Consider the following 19,610-nt stretch of genomic DNA (forward strand, 5'->3'; position numbering starts at 1 on the left):
GTATAAAATGATATTGTGGAATCGCTGGCTTAACTAAATGACAATCTGGACGTAATCGACATATTAAAAAGTAAAATTTGAATTATTTTTTTTGCATCACAGTAGGCCAGGAGACCTAATTCTCACCGGGAATCAAACCCGAAACCTTCTGTGCGTGAGTTAAATGACTTAACTACTGCACCACGGATGCTGTCTTTGTTTTTGTAGATAATTTTTTAGCAAATTTGTCATTAAATATGTATCAATTTTACTGTATTCGTCATTGAGGATAAGGACAGCTTTAGGCCGCTGACATTTAGCCATTAATTAGAATTAAGTATTATAATATTATAACACATATGTTAAATTTAATGTTGTATCGTCGGTCAATGCCAAAATCTTAAATTTGCAAAAACATAGCTTCGAGATATATATTATTTGAAACTGATTTTATTTTACCGGATAATTTATAATCATTTTAAAATGCCGCATAGTCTTATCGTCACTTTGGCAAATACATTTTTTTGCAGTCTTTGGATCTTACTATCGAGAGTTTCAATGCAGATTCGTGACTTTGGCACTGGCCCGATAATGTGTTGGGTAATCAATTTATTTTTCTTTTGCGCACAATGAGCACAAATATAGTTATTTAAATGCATAGCACTTTAGATAGGTGAATTTGTAAAAATAAAAATTATTTTTCATTAAATGTATGCGCTACTTAGAAATATATTAGGAACATAATATCTTTAAATATTTAGAATTTACTGTATCTCCTGTTCAGATACTTGTTAATTTTTGGAGAATATTATGTTTACCGCCGACGGCTCAGTATGGCGTTCGGACTTTTCCGCGCGGAGTAAACGAATAAATGTATTCAACATTCCTCGGGTCGGCTGTTTGAGCGGTGATAAAAGTAATGCAGACACCAGTTTAACCTCTAGGTGAGTATGGCCGTGCCGTGTACATCACGGATAATGTACGCATAAAGGAGCACGGGCGTATATTGTACGGCGTCGCTAGTTAAAAACCTTCCATTGATTAAAAGGACATAGCGATGCCATCTATGGATGATTGGTGTAAATATTTCAAAGAACAATGTAGATTCCTTTAATTTTTAACAAAACTACAACAACTACTACTTTTTCTCTCTTCAAACTCACTCTCTTAGAGCTCAAAATTACACCGGGCCTCACTTGTGGCATATTGCACAACGTATTTGTAAATTCTGTTTCTTTTTAGAGCAGTGCTTTAATTTATTCCAGTGGTTTGATTGTAAAGCTTTTACTTGCTTTTGCCAGTCGACAAACGGCCGACCCTAGCAAGTATAACTTGTTTAAAATAAGCGTATAAGTTTAATTATGTTTATTGTTAGGATCTCAGAATATTAGTTTTTTTATGTAAAGTAATATGTGTTAGCAAAGCCAAATACGTGAACTGTGTACTGAAATAGCTCCACGCCAACTCGACTGAACTCTAAATTTGCGCTATTTTATTCCCTTATGTTCTTTTCCCCGAGAGAACAAATTTACAGGTATTTGTTGATAAGTGTGTTGTAGCTGCCTATTTGTAAGTTGTTCCGCTTTATTTATCACTAAGAGATTTTTTTTTCGGTTACCTTTAGTAATAATCGTTCCAAGACGGTCGGGGCCACTTTTACTTTGAAATCCCGCCCTCAAAATTAAGACTGCTTCCAAATTAGGAAGAGGATTTTATCTTTTTATAATCTAAACCATTCCATCTCGGTAACTCTCCGAGACTTGTTCGCCATTTCTCAATTGCCATCGATTCGAAGCCCATTATATCACGCTTTATCGAAGATTCTACAGCGATGAACTTAAAATATGCATTTCTTTGTTTGCGCCGCAAGAGGCCCGACTGCAGTGTCGTTTACGGTATAAAACACACCGTCTCGAGAAATATCATATTTTAATTATTGCGAGTTCATCGGGAATCGAACCCGGAATTTCCGCTTACGAGGCGAGGGTCTCAGATATTACTTCGCCAATTAACCGAGCCTTCCATTCTAAGCTGATATTTGAGGAAGTTAAAGTAATCACTTTTTTTGGGAATACCAAGACCAAAAAAACCAGTAGCAAAAAGACTATCCATTTTACAGTTGCAGTATTCATAAACTTTTGCCTCTCAGGTGAACATGTTAATGTTATATTGATGCTTTTTGATTTTATCTATTTTGGATGTTTGTCACACTAACTTTGTGGTTCATTGTTATATTTTAAAAGAATAAATAAAATCACTTTGTTTTTTGAACCACTTATTTATTATCACAACTGACTAGTTTCGGCCACTCACGTCATTTTTAGTCATTATATAACCCCGAAGAGGGCAACGTGAGTTGCCGAAACTAGTCGGTTGCGATAGTAAATAAGTGGTTCAAAAAACTAAGTGATTTTATTTATTCTTTTAAAATTAGATTTTTTTTACTATAAGGTACGGAAACACTTTAAAAATCTTAAATGTCATTTACTAATCATTAATTAAATGAATTAAAAATGAGCAAAATATATTTATACATTTCATTCATTTAACTTCAAAGTTGAACTTTCTGTTTCACTAGTTGGTCTGTAAGACAAATGTTCATGAATCTAGGGTCAAGTCCAATGTGCACATAGAACTTAGAAATAGTCTTTTTGCTACAGGTCTTGGTGGTTTTACCAAAAACAGTGATCGTGGACTGTGCGTCTTTCCTTTAACCCCCTCATTTAGTTTTACTGTTTTCACAATTGCGCATATACATCAGAAATATTGATCTCGAAAGATTATTTCTCTAAACTCTCTATCGCTAGTCAGAAAGAATTGGACGAGACATCCTTTATCCACAGTTTAAACTCAAAACACACGTATGCTTTTAATATTGCAACAAAAATACTATCCTCGCCTCGGTTGACATCTATCAATATATTATCAGAACCGATAACTTTGTTTAGTCATTCCGTAACGAGTACACATAATTAAATCTGTACCTAAACAAAGTGATTTGAACACTAATTACAGTGTAAACAAAGTTCATACTATAAAAGAAGTAAATACTTTGTAATTTTAAATTCATTCTCATTTTGAAAATGTACTTTGTAGGTGGCGGTAATATACTGAAACGCCAGATTGGATCGGGTTGTGGTCCTGCGGTTAGTGTCTCGGACTCGCGGATCGAAGGTCCGTAGTTCGAACCCCACTTTACCCCAACTTGATTCCCATTTTATTTTCAGTTCGCTCGTCGATCGAGTGATTGTCGGACTTTCACAATCATCGCATCAAATAACTTTACATTACAATTTTAAAGCTAGAATAATTAATTTATTTGACTGTATTACTATGCACAATTACGTACATAAGGTTAACCTAATATATTTTCACTTTGAATAGTTTATCGGTTGACTGTTAGGAGCTAAGGATGCCATTAACAGTGTAGCAATTCACAAATAAAGCTTAGTTCTAAGTTTGCATGAAAAGAGGCAGTTATTATTATAAATAATATTTCTTATCAAGACTGACAACGCGATAGTTGGATATAGTTTTACCAAATTGATCAGAATCGTACCGAATTTTTATTATGTATCGGAGAAGCCCAAAGATTAAACTTATGATGAAGATTGCAGGGTAGTATCTGTTTCATAATTTGTCCTCGTGCAAGTCCTTCTCTTATTTTGTATTCGTTTTAATAAAATTTTATATGTCAAATATATTACATCTTGGTTTTATTTGTCGCCCGTCTTTTCCCCACCGATCCCCGATCGATCCATATCAAATACACTGGAGCCTCTTTTTGCGCGGGGAATACGTTCCACACAAAAACAGTGCTGGATAGGTTTCCTCGCATAATCCTAAAACTAGATTGTTTACTTTTTGTTGTAACTTAATTGTTTTTCTTATGGACATGTCGGAATCCTAACAAAAAATATTACCACTATCATATATTATACACCGAGTGAGTAGAAGAGCGATGTAGGGCATTCCAATAATGAATAGTATAATTGGATGCCCAATTTCAAAAATTGCCTAAGTCCATTTTTGTAGTTCTGAGATATTTCAAGTTTAAGTGCTCATTTTGTTCCTGAAATGTTAAATGACAGAATTTCGGAAAATTGAAAATACATGTTTAGTTACAAAATTGTTGCTTGTAAAAAAGTGGACTTAAGCCTAAGGTATTTTTTATTAAGGTATACTCGGGGATTTTAAAAAAGTATTTAAAGAACTAAGGGATTTTTTCTCAGGGAAAAAACTCTTGGACTAAGAGATTTTTAGGACTTATGGATTTTTTGAAATTGAAATAATATTTTTTAAACCATTTTTCAAATACAAAATTCGGTATGGGTATTCTTTATTAAAAATAAATGTATAGTTCACAAAATGCTCCAAGCGGCAGTGTTGCCAACTCAAAACCGATAAAATTGGACTTGAGCATTTTTTGAAATTGGGCATCCAATTATTTTATTATGCCCAAGGGGCCTGGGACCGAACTGAGAAAACATTTTTTTAGAAATATAATTTTATTTATTTTTTAAATTTACCCACACAACAACCGTTATATTAAAAATAGAAACAACCGGGCCCCGGAAACTTTTTTGTCTATAATAAGTTTTGAATCTCCCGCAGTTTTTTTTTCTTGCTACACTAGTGCTACGACAGCGAATTTATATACAGATTGTATGACTCCATAAATTGTGCAAATAGAGGGACTAGAGGGGCCCGAGAATCCTATCACCGGCCTGATTAAGCATTGCTAAATTAATGCTCAAAAATTTTTTAATTTCATTTTTGGACTGTCTTGTTTTAGTCTAACGAGGTTTCAGTGTACTTATGAAATAATAACACAAGTTATTTAACAAAAACATTTTTTTATTAATTCAATATGTATTATAAAGTTCAACTTTTTTACAAAAGAAGTAGGTATTTAAAATTACTGCTTTAATAGGCAATCTCGAGTGGGCTGGTTATTGAAAAAGGGCTTAGCGCCAAATTGAAAAGTAATTAATCCTCAGAGTGATAATGCTTGCGCTCATTATTACTTTGAGAATAATTCGCATAAGCTTTGAAGAAAAATTTTATAATGTCAATTTCATATTTTGAGATAATTATATATTTGAATCAAATACTAATAATAAATTGATAAGATTAAGAAAGGGTCTTTGAGATGGTTTGGTCATGTAAAACGAATGGACGACGAAAGAATGGTAAACAAGTATATATGGCAAAAATGAACGTGAGACGAGGACGACCAAGGAAGACATGGCATGATCAGATAAACCAAAATCTTATGTCTGGTTATGTCAAAAGCAGACAAAACCGAAGGGCATGTATGAATGTGGTAGAAGATGATGTAGAAATGTATGCCAGGATAGACGTGTGCGGCGGTCCATTCTCTCTGCCTACCCCTACGAGAAATGGCGCGATAGTAGTAGCAGCAGTGTTTAAAACTTGAAGTACAAAGAATAAGTACTTCGGCGGACTTATTGCTAAAAGCAATATCTTCCAGCCAATCAAAAAAACAGACTGGTCAAAAGAAGGGTTGGTCAAGAAATTGTACTAAAAAAAAACAAAAATATCAAAAAGATACATACATCTAAAAAAAAACCTAATGAATTAAAAATAGCAGCTGTGTTTTTAATGGGGATATAAGGCTTGCACACGCCTGTATTAACTTTAAAAAAGAGCATTATTTTATACATATTAAAGGACGAAGAATGTGGAATCAGGTAATGAATATGGAAGGAGAGAGAAAGAGGAACCAATGAAAGAAAAGGGATAAAAATATACATGTATTTAAAAAAACAGTAAAATACAGGGAGTTCCGAATTCTGAGGAAATATAGAAATGTTTCAGGCGTTCCTTGAAGGTGGCTAGAGAAGGTGCATTATATACATCTGATTGCAGATAACCGTGTTGAAATTACATTGGAATCAAGGACCAGGAATTATCAGATGTATGAGATTATTTTCGCTCATCTAATAAGATTTTTTGTATATTTCCAATAAAAAAACATGAATAATAATTGAACCTAAGTGGTTATTGCAATCTTCAACTCAGAAGGTAATTTCCCTTCCCCTGACGAAGACTTTGATAATATTCCTATCGTCTCCGAGATAGATGAACTGCTGCAGCAGGGTGGTGATGGCATCCTCTTGCTCCGGATCCGAGGCCGGCACCTGGTACAGGTCGATGGGGGAGTCCAAGCTCTGGGTGTCCACGAGCAGAGCGTCGAAGTCCTTCCCCACCTCCAGATTCCCGGTTTTCTTCTCCAGCGACAGAGCTTACGAGAACAATACATTAGGGACAGGATAGATTGCTGTAATGATGGTTATACAACCCTACGCAAGTTTTAAAAAAATAAAATATATACTTTACCAAAGGCCAGGAGGCAGTGGTGAATTACATCGCAGAACGCCCAGGCTTGAGAAGAATCACTGTACTCACCAGGAATCGAACCCGGAACCTTCCGTGTGCGAGTCGAGCGTCTTGACCACTACACCACGGAGGCCGCTTTGTTTTTTATTTACTTATTTTTTGTACAATCATATTTGTGCATTAATCGTCGATTTAATTCCACTCAGTGAAAAATTCACTTCCCTTTTTTCCTCAATCCGATGAAGTACATATTACGTATTTCTGGATTACCTTCTTTCAGCACAAAGATACCGAGGCTATCAGATTACAGAGAGCTCCCTCGGGCAGCTTTTTTCGTTTGGCAACGAGCAATTTGATGTCGATGTTGTGGGCAAGCTGTGCATCGGTGGGCTTATTGCCAAGTTCTGGGGGTTTGAAGTCCGACTACTGAACTGAATAATGCCAATTTAGAACGCACGGTAAAGAAGTAATGAGAAGAAATATTTCGGCGGTTCTTTTATCTCCTCCACTCCTCATCCACTGTCTGCCGAACAACCTCCGAATATCATCCGACAATCTCATTGGCGGGTGTCCTTGGGGCCTCAACTCAAAAACATATTTTGGTTTGACTGCTTTTTTGCGCAATAAAGTGTGTATACCTGTGGCTCCTCCTAGCGTGGCGAGGTAGAAGGCCTCGCGCCAGGAGACCGGGGCGGGGGCCTCGCCCAGCACCAGAGACAGGTGAGTGGATACGTCCATACAGCGCCGCATCGCATCTAGGATCGACGGACTGTCGCCACCCGAGACATCTACAGGATAATAGTACTGGCGTGAAAAACTAAATGAGACTTCTCGATTTATTCCCATCATTCCGTAAATCAAAACTCTTTTTTGAGAATGCTGTGTTTAAATGATCAATAATGTCGGTAGTAAAAATCATGCTCTGATGAATTGTTCTCCGTCTGGTTGTTCATTGAATAGCATAGCATTATTACAAGTTTGTTCAATAATCTCCCAAAAGTCATGTTAATTAATAAATGTATTTTATAATATATTTTTATTTTATTTATTAATTCATATTTTTTCCATTACAAACTATAATTAATAATAAACATAATGTGACCTCACTGGGGTTACTCGTGCCGAGGACACTTAACAATATACTTTTTAAAAATATTTTTACAGTTGAGAATAAACAAAGAAGACTAACTTAATAAACAGAGATAATTAACAAAATATTCAGACAGTTTTAAACACTACGTATTTATGTTTATAATTAATTTATGTACATCTATATTATTTATATTACAAAAAGACAAAACACACAATGAAAGAACAAAACCTTAACATAAGCTGTATACATATTTGTGGAGCAGTTGATTCAATATTGGTTTGGGCGAATAAGACAATCCATTTTACTTCTACCCAGCTCCACTATCCATTTTTTATAGCCTTTTTGAACATTTTCTTGTTACTAATTGTTTTAATAGATAGTGGCAGTAGGTTATAGATTTTAATTGAATAATACTCAAAATCCCTTTGTCCGAAAGTGGTATTAGTTTGTATTTGTTTAAGTTGTCTTTGTGTTGAGGATCTATTATTTGTATGTGATGTATTTTTAAATTATAATTTTTTTAATTGTATTGTAGGGGTTATTTCTTTCATTTGAGTAAGAGTAGTTTTTGAATCTGTAAGTGAGTATTGTTTTAGCGTATAATTGCTTTGGTGTCATAAGTTGTGATTTGTGGAATATTTCTTCAGTAGATATGTATGTGTGTAAAACAAGAAGAATCGGGTTGTGCCCCACTTGGTTCCCATTTTCTAATAGCGAGTTGTTTACAACTCGTTGAAAGTGACATCAAAATTGTATTGTTATACCTTTTAATTACATCGCAGGGTACTGATTATAACATAGACAGTACCTGTGCCGAGCCCAATGGCGATACCGTGCTGCTGAAGCTTGCGCAGGGGGCAGAGCCCCGACCGGAGGCGAGTGTTGGAGGCCGGGCAGTGCGCGATGGACACCCCGCGTTTGCCCAGCAGCTCCAGCTCTGCATCCGTGAGGTAGATGGCGTGCGCCAGAATGCACTAAATGTGAACATTTCAAATTGAAAAATCATTAAGTTGGGAAGGAAATCCAAAGTGCAGACATCTGCTAACTGATTTAAAAGTGTACTGAAAAAGTCAAATCCTTAACTCATTTCAGTCATTTATTTAGGGTCAGTCAAAAACTAATGCCTCCTATTTTTTTCTCCTTTTAATTGCCAAGGAATTAAAATGCAATTTATGTTATTAATTTACATAATTACAATAAAAACAGTGAAATAAAATACAACAAAAAATATCATATTAAAAAAGAATAAAAACATTGAGAAAAGTATACAATGGTAAACCGTATTTATATATAAAAAGAAATATTACATCTGTAACAAATATAAATATTAACCTATGTAAAAGAAAGGTAAATTAAAGAAAATAGCAGTGTAATATCAACTATCCAATGCACCATAATTATGATGTGCGCAAACCTTGTCAGTGAGAAGTCCAGCTTTAAAATACACATCGCAGTATGTGGGGTGTTGGGGATACAGCTCTTTAATTAGTTCCACTTCGGTTATATTTTCTGATACGTGAGTCTGAAAAAAAAATTACATTATCTACAATATTTTGAGTTTGTTCAAATTTTTGTAGACAAGGACTGGATTCAGCTCCCTAGAAAGCTGCTAACATTAACAAGTATAGATGTAAATATTGTGTTGTAAATATATATTAGACTATGTAAATACATAGAACTAAATAAATAAATAAAAGAAAAAAAAAAAAAAAAAATTAACACATTTTTGGTGGAGATTTCCAAGTTTGTTTTTAGTACCCTCATATACTCATGGTATTTCCAAAAATACATCAATCACATGCAGATTTATAGAGATGCGAACACCACCATGTCTAAACATGCATTAAGCTTAATTAAAAAAACACTCCCGCTTGTTAGTAGTCATGTTTACAATTCAAGGGTAAGGTTTTAACTTATCGGACATCACCCACTTGTAATGTTCATTATGCATTGACCATCGAACATTTAAATAAACATTGTAAAACCCCCCGAAACAAGGATCTCATTGATAAACTACAAAAGAAATTGTAAATTGTAACGAGGTGCCGAGCCTGCGCTTACCAAGTTCACAAATCTTGGATTTTTTACACGCAATTTTAACCATGTGTGTAAAATTTTGTCAAAGCTGTCTGCGAAAACACCAAAAAGGTACTTATACCGGTATGCAGAGACAAAACTTAAGGTGAGAAAAGTACATTCTATTTTCAAATGCAGAGAATAACCCGAAGGTGAAGACAATAGAATGTACTGTCCTCATCTTAAGGTTTGTCTCTGCATACGGGTATTAGACACTTACATAGTATCATAAACATAAACCAATCCCAATGGCCGGTGGCATCGGTAATAAGTTGGATTTTATTACTTAGGTTATTATTTCGAAAATGATGGTTTTAAACAATTGAAGAGTTTTCGCTCAACTGTTGACAGTATTTTTGAACGGTATGCCCGAGAAGAAGCTCGTTATAAAAGTAAATAAATGTATGGAGAAAACCGCAAACTAAAATATCAATTAATGTTTCCTCATTATATCCGTAATCTTGCTATTTCCGCGATCGTTATAACCAAGTTCGACTGTATCTTTTTTCACAAAATTACGTTATTTTTCTATCTCATAGGGAATCGAACTCGGAACTCCCATTCGCAAAGCAAACATTACGCAGTGCTCTTAGGAGTTGAGAATCAAAAATTGAGATGAATCGAATTATTTATTTACAAATGACATTTTACAAAATTAAAAGAAAATAAATGTATGAAGATAAAATTGTTCTGGGAATAAAGAAGAAGGAATTTGCCCATTGGATTTAATTTTTATTTATTAATATACACGGCACGCAGTGCCTTTTACCTTAAAAAGATAGATATTTAAAATAATACAAACATTTCAATATAATGTGAAGAACTTAAAAATTAAATTGAAAAGTATTATTTTACATAAATACTATATATATATAACACGGCAGTTTTGTATAAAGAACATATTTAGATATAAAAAAATAATTAAACAATGTGTGCAGATAAAATTTTAAAAGGAAAAGAATTTATTTATATTTTTCTTTAAAAGGTACAATATATAAGTATATTAAATACAATTAATTCTTGTCTCGAAATTAAAAAAAAAAAAATATAGTAAAATAAGTATACACGTAAATATGGTACACAATAATACCCATACAAAAGTAAACATAGAAAGCACTATAATCTAAATATGGTACACAATAATACCCATACAAAAGTAAACATAGAAAGCACTATAATCTAAAAAATGTAAATTACCGTTCATCATCTTTGAAATGATTAAATAGGGTTGATTTATATAAGCTATACTTTATTTGAAAAATATCAGCAACGTCGGAATAGTTATTGCCGAGAACATGGAGTCGATTCAGAATAGCATTATTCGAGTATACGGTATTTAAATAATAGTATTTTAGTTTTTTATAAATGAAATTGATAGTTGTTGGAGAAATATATCACACCTGTATTCTGCATTTGTATTTTTCAGCCAGGGCACCTAATTTTTCCATCAATGCAAAGTCACAACTCAGGGCAAATCTTGGAGTTATAACTGGTTCTACTAAGTCATTCTGAAATGATAATATAACAGAAATAAGCACGTCAAATTATTAATTTCTTTAAACCCTTTATATACACACATACACAGTTTTTATACATATAAGGGCGGGTAAATTGCTTTAAGGCGATTTCTCCTTACCTACCCGACCATTTGGCAATTTGTGCGATACTTGCGATTTTTGCAATACAATCTTAAAGAAAATAATAACTATCCATTCTTGTATCCAGCATTAGTTGTAGCAGGGACGCCGGATTACAACACCCTCGAATCTCGTCTTCAAATTTTTCTTGGGAAACATTTCTATAAGCTGATTTCTGGAAATATATATAATCCAAATATACTGAAAGAGATCAGTTTGATGTTCCCAATAATTATACTAGAACGAGATTTCATGCGCTGTTTTACGCACCCAGAAGCCATACAAATGCAAGTCAGAATTCACCCATTAATAGTGTAATTCGATTGCTGAATACAGTTTCTGCGGATAATACGGATCTATTTTTCTGTAAATATCAGCAGTTTAGCAGCCATCTGCTTTCTATTAATTAATTTCTAACTTATGTTTACAGTCTGCTTTACGTGATGAGTTAAACAGCCCGTAAAGTAATGCGACTACAGTAGTCAAATAAACTTGATTTGAGAAAATAAATAGCAAATATGAACATATTATATGTGTATATCATTTTAATTTTGATTTTACTATAAAACAAGATACAGAAAAAAAACCATTATGTCTAAACGGAGCGACCGATTGACATAATTTCTTGCAATGTGTTCCAACATCCAAGACAGTTATGTAAAAGGTAAATAATGATTAACTTTGTCTCTAAAAAAATGATGATCATTTTGTATATTTTGTTGTTCATATGAAGTTTTATGCGCTTTGATGACTGATGCACCACTAAAGCCGAAAATGAGTTATATATACCACTTATAAATATCGAACGCAAATATTGACAAAGTAAATTGTCTTAAAATTGGATTTGTCTTCATTTCCACATCCGCTCCTAAGTGGAGCATGTGGACATCACCACAGTCCTCCAGGAGACCCTATCGCCAGCCAGCACTCTCGCCTAGTTATATAATTGGAATTTCATTTTAACCGAGTATAGACTGGAGTTTCAGACAACACGCATCATGTTAAAAGTTGTTCCAGCAATTCCTAGGCGGGCTGCGAGCTCTTTGTGCTGTGCATGCTTCCATCCTCGGTTATGTGAGCTCTCAAGTATTTAAAGCTGTCTACTTTCTCGATCCTCTGCCCATTATTATAGAGAGGCTGATCAGGGTCAGGACAGGATTTGTTACACATAATCTGAGTCTTTTTTGGATTAATATTAAGACCCAGGCGGGCAGAGTGTTCCTGCAGTTTGTAACAATTTCCTGAAGATCACCAACAGATTTTTCAAGAACTGCATACTCACAATGTTAGGGGGGAGTTCATTTCTATGTCTCAATCAGGTGGTATTAATTTCCATTATAAAAATGACCCTATGTAGCAATGTAAAAAAAAAAAAAAAAATTTTAGCTAATACCTACCCTCATCCCTTGCACACGTTTGATGAAAGTCTTCGTATCGGCTAATTCCTGCTCCGTAGAGTTGTAGTAACCGGCCGGGTTGGGCATGTTCATGCTGACCTTCCCCACCAGGGCGCGCTGCCCGAGGTCGGCCGCCACGCTGGCCAGCTCCGAGGAGCCCTCCAGGTGCAGGGACCCGAAGTAACAGGCTGTGGTGGTGCCGTGACGCAGGGTTCGCCGCTGGACAAGAGACAACGGAAACAATTACTTGTCGGTTAAGACTGATTTTTTATTTATTACAGAATTGGGAGTCCCTATTTTAAGATACATTAAAAGATTTATTATTTAACACAATGTAACTGAGATGGAGAACATTTCAGAGGAGGAAATATAGAAGTCTGGGCATTTACCTGTCATTGGCTGGTTTGATGACAAAAAGTGTGTTTTTGTTGTCATTTTCCCAGATTTTGGTCTTGTGCCTTTAATAAAAAAAATCTAAGTCTTGTTTCAGCTGTTAATAATTTTTGCTTTTTAAAATTGTGTTGTAAACTGTGTAACATTCACCATTCTGCTTATGTTTGAGGCTGGACATACTCAAAACATTGCCGAATCAACTACCTGGTAAAAGAAGAAGTATAAAAATTGGAAAATTGTGCCTAGTAGGTGAATAGGTTCAGCCGGATGAATCTCACCCGCATGATAAAGGTTTCAGCTCCTTTACTTCACAAAAGTCAACCGATAGAAGAGTTGAGGAAATTTAAATGTTCAAACATAGGCAGAATGGTGAATGTTCACATTGTGTAAAGTGGCCACTTAAACCAGCCAAAGACAGGTCATAAGCCCTGTAAATGCCTAGACATCCATATTCCCTTCTCAAAAATGTTTTCCCTCTCTGTTGCAACAAATTTGAATATGAATAACTCCCTGGGGAGGAGATCCTCCCGGTCTGTAAGTATTTGGAAATACTCAAAACATTGCTACATTTTTTTTACTGAGGCACCCACACACACGCACCCTCACAAATTCATTTACACGCATAAATACAAACATCGCACACATACAACTTTGTAAACTCTTTTCTTATGTATTATTAGATTTATAGTGGATTTTTTAAATTGGCTAGTATTGTTAATATATTTCTACTTTTTTTTCATGTAATAGCTGTATAAATCCCGAATAAATAAATGAAACATTATTATCGAAAGTAAAATATAATGGTAAGCTGTGCATAATCACTTATTTGGACGATTCACCCCTGGTGAATATAGCATTGCATGAACAGTTATGCCTGCTATAAAATTGAGCCTCTCAATGAGGAAATGACAGCTTTAGCTGTCAGCCTAAAACGCATTGGTATTGAATAGACGGTTTAAGCCCATGTGAAACTAAAGTTAAAGTTATGAAGGATATTTACTCGGTGAAAACCAAATGCCGCCTATATAACGCCTGCATAACTCCTATTCTCATCTACGGATGTGAATCGTGGCACCTCACTAGGGCCTGAAATAGCGAAATTCTGAGTTTTGAGAATAGGTGTCTCAGAAGAATCTCAGGGTGTGAGGTGGTTTGACTTGGGAGGATGCCCAGGAGCTGGCAGCCGACAGAGATGCTTGGAGGATCTTCGTGGACACCATATGCCCCAACTAGGGAACGGACATGGAATGATGAGGATGAAGCTGAAGTAATAAGGAACTTCAGCTCTACAGGAAATCTGATACAAAAAATGTTTTCTTGCGCGCTGTAAAAATAAGAGCATTAAATTGTAAAGCAAAGTTTCTTGAAAATGTACAAAAAAATAATTTAATGAAAACGCACTACTTTGAGTGACGTCACTGGTTCATATGAACCAACCAATGATGTGAGAGCTGTGAAGGATATCTGGTTGGCTTGTTGTAAACAAACCAATGGAAAGAACTAACAGAGAACAACCTCTGACGTCACACGCGGAGTTATTTCAGAAATACAAAACTTCAAAAAAATCATAATTTTAAAAAATTTTTTTTTTTGTTGCTTAGTTTAATAGTCTTTCAACAAATAAAAAAAGACACTGAACTTCCTCATTATGTGGCAGGAAGAGATATTGCGTCCCTATAAAAAACAGCCGGCATAAAAAGTAAAAAAAGTAAGTTAGTCAAACAAGATTTACTTGAAATTATCAACTACGGTCCAACCGGAAGTGAAATATTTTTCAAAAATAAGAAAGTTATGATATGTGTTCATATGAGAAAAAATTGTCTGCGAACTTGCTGACATAATTTTTTAATACATAAAATATGTGTTGAATTAGATGATTGAGTAATGGTAATTAGAGCAGGGTCCCTTGTATTTATATTTTGTAGCGTTGTAACTAGGAGGGGCCTTGACCTGAGATTGCTGTGAGAGCGATATAATAATATGATATAGAACACTATTAACTAATAAACTAATATTTAAATTTATTACAACGGAGAGGGAAAACATTTTTGAAAGGGAAATATGGAAGTCTAGGCATTTACAGGGCTGTCATTGGCTGGTTTAAGTGGCCACTTTACACATGTTTGAACATCCACATTTCCTCAACTCTTCCATCTGTTGACTTTTGTGAAGTAAAAGAGCTGAAACCTTTATCACGTGGGTGAGATTCATCCGGCTGAACCAAATCACCTACTAGGCAACGCCTGAAAACAATTTTCCAATCTTCATGCTTCTTCTTTTACCAGGTAGTTAATTCAGCAATGTTTGAGTATGTCCAAATGCTTGCGGACTGGCTGGATTTTCTCCTTAGGGAGTTATTCATATTTAAATTTATTGCAACAGAGAGGGAAAACATTATTGAGAAGGGAGGTCGTAAGACTTCCATATTCCCTATGCAGGCGTTATACAGGCGGCATTTGGTTTTCGCCGAGTGAATGTCCAATCTCTTTGAAAGCTGCCATTTTCTGTAACATACACACCCCAGGTATTTGAAACTCTCGACCCATTCAATGACTTTGTTTGATAGAGTCAAGGCACAAAGTGTTGCGCAGTACGTGGGTTTTTGCCATATTGATTTTTAAACCTACACATGCGGAGTACCTATTTAGTAAATCGACTTGAAGACCCAAGACTGAATCTTCAATTATAACTGCATCATCAGCATACTCAAGGTGGCAGAGTTTTTGTGAGGAGGAGATGGATATTTCTCAATCTAGTGGAATCGAGAACATAATTACTTTAGTAAAATGAAAAAAAAATCCATTTCATTCTTCTATTTAAAACACATTTTTAATAATGACAAGGAAGTTTAGGGCTACGGAAATTGGATATATATTTTTTTTTCTTACAAGCGGTAAAATTAGAGCATTTAATCAAAGGGCGAAGTTTCTCAAAAATGTACGAAAAAAATTATAAAAATGTGTTTTGGTAAAGATGAACTACTTTGAAATTTCACAGGTTCAGGTAAATGCATGTTTAGAAAAGCCAATCATTTATGGGTAGCCATGAGAATCTTGGGTGTGCGGTGGTTTGACTTTGTGCAGAATGAAGTTAAAAGAGAACGGACGCAGCAAACTCCAGTGACAACTGTCATCAAGCGGAGGCGATACGATCGGCTGGGTCATATACTTAACCACGCTTGCCCACTTTACAAGACATAAAGCCCTGGACATCCACTGCTGACTGTTCGTCGGCCGCACAGGAGCTGGCAGTCGATAGAGATGTATGGAGGCTCTTTGTGGAGATTATATGAATGATGATGATGATGGCCATTATCTATTGTTTTTTCTGTTATTTGCAATTTGTTTTTATTGAGATGTCTGTCAATTTGATACCAATGTAATTATTTTTCTTATTGCTTTCTTACTAGTGCAGTGCTCTACGCGCTTATAAGAGGTGATATGGCGGCCTCCGTGGTGTAGTGGTCAAGACACTTGACTCACACACGGAAGGTTTCGGGTTTGATTCCCGGTGAGAACACAAAAATTAAAAATGTGATTTTTTTCAAGCCCTGGTTGGGAAATCTTAAAAACCGAAGCATTGAATAAACATTCTGCAAACACTGTATTCACACCTGTTCAAATTCGATAGAAATGTGTTCATAAAATATTGAAGGTATAATTGTTGGATTTTATATCAGCCATAACTGAAGATTAACAAATAATGTTTGATCAATTATTTTTAGAATATTTAAATATTCAAGTTTGTTAGTGAAAATCTTGGTGGAAAATTATTGTAATTTGTTATAGAAATAAAAGACGAGTGACACTTATTTTGTCTCTGAATATTGAAACATATTACATCACTTTCACATTGAAGGAAAAAGTTACACCTCCTATAAATATTTGTATCCACTATAAGTATAAATCGAAAAATAAAAGAATTAAAAGTATTAACATATAAATAAGCAAAGAATATTTTTCAATGCGATGATGTTTGTGTATAATAATATTCATTTTATGAAAAGCACAGAATTTCGGAAAAAAATTGATCAAAGCAAACATGAACATGATCACAATGCCAGAAACAATGTAAAAATCAGACCTCATTTATAAAAAACAGGGCGAAGTCATAAAATTCTATTTTATATAAGGCAGTAAAACATATTACGAAATGGGAAAAAACATTTATAATTTAAACTGAAGGTTAAGTAATATGTGTTAAATAACTTATAAATGAAGTATTTATATTTCTATTTATAAATATTCTATTTCAATATTCAAAATAAAATAAATATTTTTAAAAAACAGTGCAAAACGAAGTTTCAGCGAATTTGTAAAACTATTCTTACAAAAAAAAACTGCGACTGATTTTCAGTCAGCGAATTGTGCATGATATGATATGATATGATAAAATGATAATACGCATTTAACGCTTACCACGACATTTTTGTATACACTTTTCGCGAACTGGACATCTTCGTATTTCTTTTCTAAAGGAAAAGTGTACGACGAAAGCCACTCCAGAAGAGGTTTATCGAGTCCCAGGCCGAGGTTAGGAAATTGCGGGGCGTGCAAGTGACAGTCCGCGAATCCAGGAATTATGAACTGTGTCGGAAGAAGCTCCGTTACGACGTATTTTTTCAATCCGAGCTTCTGACTGACGTCCTCAACCGATTTCGCTTTGCCGATCAAAACAATCTGAAAAGTAAAAATAGAAAAACATGTAAAAGTTTCAAATCGCGAGAACATTCGTCGTTTTTCCGATTCCCGCCAAAATCAAAAAGTGACAGCCGAAATGAAATAAAAACAAGAGTGGAGTTTTTATTACCTTTCCCTTTTCAACTACGATATATCCATTAAAAACGTCGAGGGATTTGTTCGAGGCGCAATGGACAATATTACCGACAAATATAGTCGCGGAATCATGATTATTCTTATCCATTTAACTTGTGTGTAAACAAAAACAGAATAAAGCAATGATTACGGATGATGGCTCGTGCGTATTAACTAATTAACTTGACTTAAAAAGTAATCGGTTTGAATCATAACACGCAATTTGATTTTCAGAAGCGTAGTTTGTTTTGTGATAATTCTCTGTTTAGAACACTGAGATTAAATCGCGATCTTAATAAAACTAAACTTCACAGCGTGGTCGGTTCATCATAATCGATCATAATATTTCATATTTAGCACAGTAGCGTAGTTTCCCGTACTTGCAATTGTCCAAGTTATAATTATAAATTATAATATTGATTGCTAATTAATCGGTAAACTATTAACTGATACCACGAAGCGCAATTACTGATACTGAGTGACAAGTCGCTGCTTTCAACTGGTTTTCAAAACTACCGTAAATCGTAAATTAAATCAGAGGTATTTTTAACCCCATATGTGTTGTAAACGAAATTTCAGCCGCAATTTCGTTTCGTTGGCTCGTCATATATCCATTTCACTCTAACGCAATCAAAATCGTATTTCGCTTTCGTTTCCGCTCATACGATACGAATGAATTTACGAAACGAAGTAGTTGCAGAATAAAGTCACAGAAATCTTATTCTGTCCCAATTTCGTTTCGTAAGTTCGTTCGTTTCTTATACATCCATCTCACTCTAACGCTATAAAAATCGTATTTCGCTCTCGTTTTCGATCACACAATACGAATGGATTTAAGAAACGATCGAATTAGTTGCAGAATAAGGGCTCTGGAATACAAATTTTACTTAGATGGCCTAGAGATGCTAGGATACATCGCTAAAAACATCGGATAAAACATCGATGTCGATATACAGGGTGTTCATTAAACCCTGTCACATCCGAAACCACGATGATCAGTATGCAAGAAGATATATTGGCACATTAAAATATTTTTTAGTAACGAATAAAATTGAAAAAAAAAAAAAAAAAAATCAAATGGTTCCTTACTTCTGCAGGGGAGAAACGAGGGGGGGAGGGGGGAGTCTGATACACCGACAACCGAGCTCCCCTCACTTCTCCCCTGCAGAAGTAAGCAACCATTTGTTTTTTGAAATATTTTATTAAAAAAAAATTCTTTGTTCTAAATATTTTTGTAAACTGCCAATATGTCGTCTTGTCCATAACTGATCATCGTGGATTCGGATGTGACAGGGTTTAAAGAATCCTGTAGAAATATACAAATTCGATAACTGGCGATGTTTTTTCACGCGATGTTTCTTAATAGTGATTTTTTTGTTGTAAATCCTTAAAACTACTATAAATATAAATGTGTTTTCTTTTATATATCTTCTATACATATAAAATGCAATGTTCGTATGTGTGTCCTCGGTGGACTAAATAACTCCCGTGCCGATTTACATGTGTTTTTTTTTAAATGGTGAACTTTGCGCTCGGCATGTTTATAGCTCTTAAAATCTTTAATTCAATCTGCAGAAAAAAATTAAGGAGTGTAATTGTTTTATTCATCGACCAACCATTCGACGAGAATGCATATACAAAAACATTGGGAGGATGTTAATTTTTCGTATATAAAAATCTTCTTTATGGATCCCAATTAGATTCTTTCCATAAATTCCTTATCATTTCTACCCATTTATTTATTTTTACTGGAATTTTGGTAATACTAAAATAATAAAAATAAGCTCTTAGATCTAAAACTAAAATAACAATTAAAATACATTTAAACCATAAACCAAAATTCAATAACATTTAATAC

The 19,610-nt window shown here is 34.6% G+C and overlaps 1 protein-coding gene across 1 annotated transcript; it reads right to left on the minus strand.

Annotated features, from left to right (window-relative positions):
* Window positions 1-5,743: 5,743 nt before the first annotated feature.
* DhpD (guanine deaminase) lies at window positions 5,744-18,324 on the minus strand. The gene is made up of 8 exons (XM_088225167.1): window positions 17,748-18,324; window positions 17,357-17,617; window positions 12,546-12,764; window positions 10,912-11,019; window positions 8,850-8,957; window positions 8,244-8,409; window positions 6,981-7,130; window positions 5,744-6,247 (listed from the first exon to the last, which is right to left on the minus strand). The coding sequence occupies exons 1-8, from the start codon at window positions 17,859-17,861 to the stop codon at window positions 6,021-6,023; spliced, it is 1,353 nt and encodes a 450-aa protein (XP_088081293.1). The 5' UTR covers window positions 17,862-18,324; the 3' UTR covers window positions 5,744-6,020.
* Between the last annotated feature and the right edge of the window lie 1,286 nt (window positions 18,325-19,610).

Source organism: Micrasema longulum, unplaced genomic scaffold (genome assembly GCF_059751315.1).
Source record: "Micrasema longulum isolate JH-2025_06_02 unplaced genomic scaffold, ASM5975131v1 h1tg000334l, whole genome shotgun sequence".
NCBI lineage: Eukaryota > Metazoa > Arthropoda > Insecta > Trichoptera > Brachycentridae > Micrasema > Micrasema longulum.

Coding starts and splice junctions, on each gene's coding strand:
- DhpD (XM_088225167.1), bottom strand. CDS start 17,861: ATGGATAAGAATAATCATGATTCCGCGACTATATTTGTCGGTAATATT. Junction 8,410..8,849: donor CTGGACTTCTCACTGACAAG/GTTTGCGCACAT, acceptor GTTCACATTTAG/TGCATTCTGGCGCACGCCAT. Junction 6,248..6,980: donor CACGCTAGGAGGAGCCACAG/GTATACACACTT, acceptor TGTTCTCGTAAG/CTCTGTCGCTGGAGAAGAAA.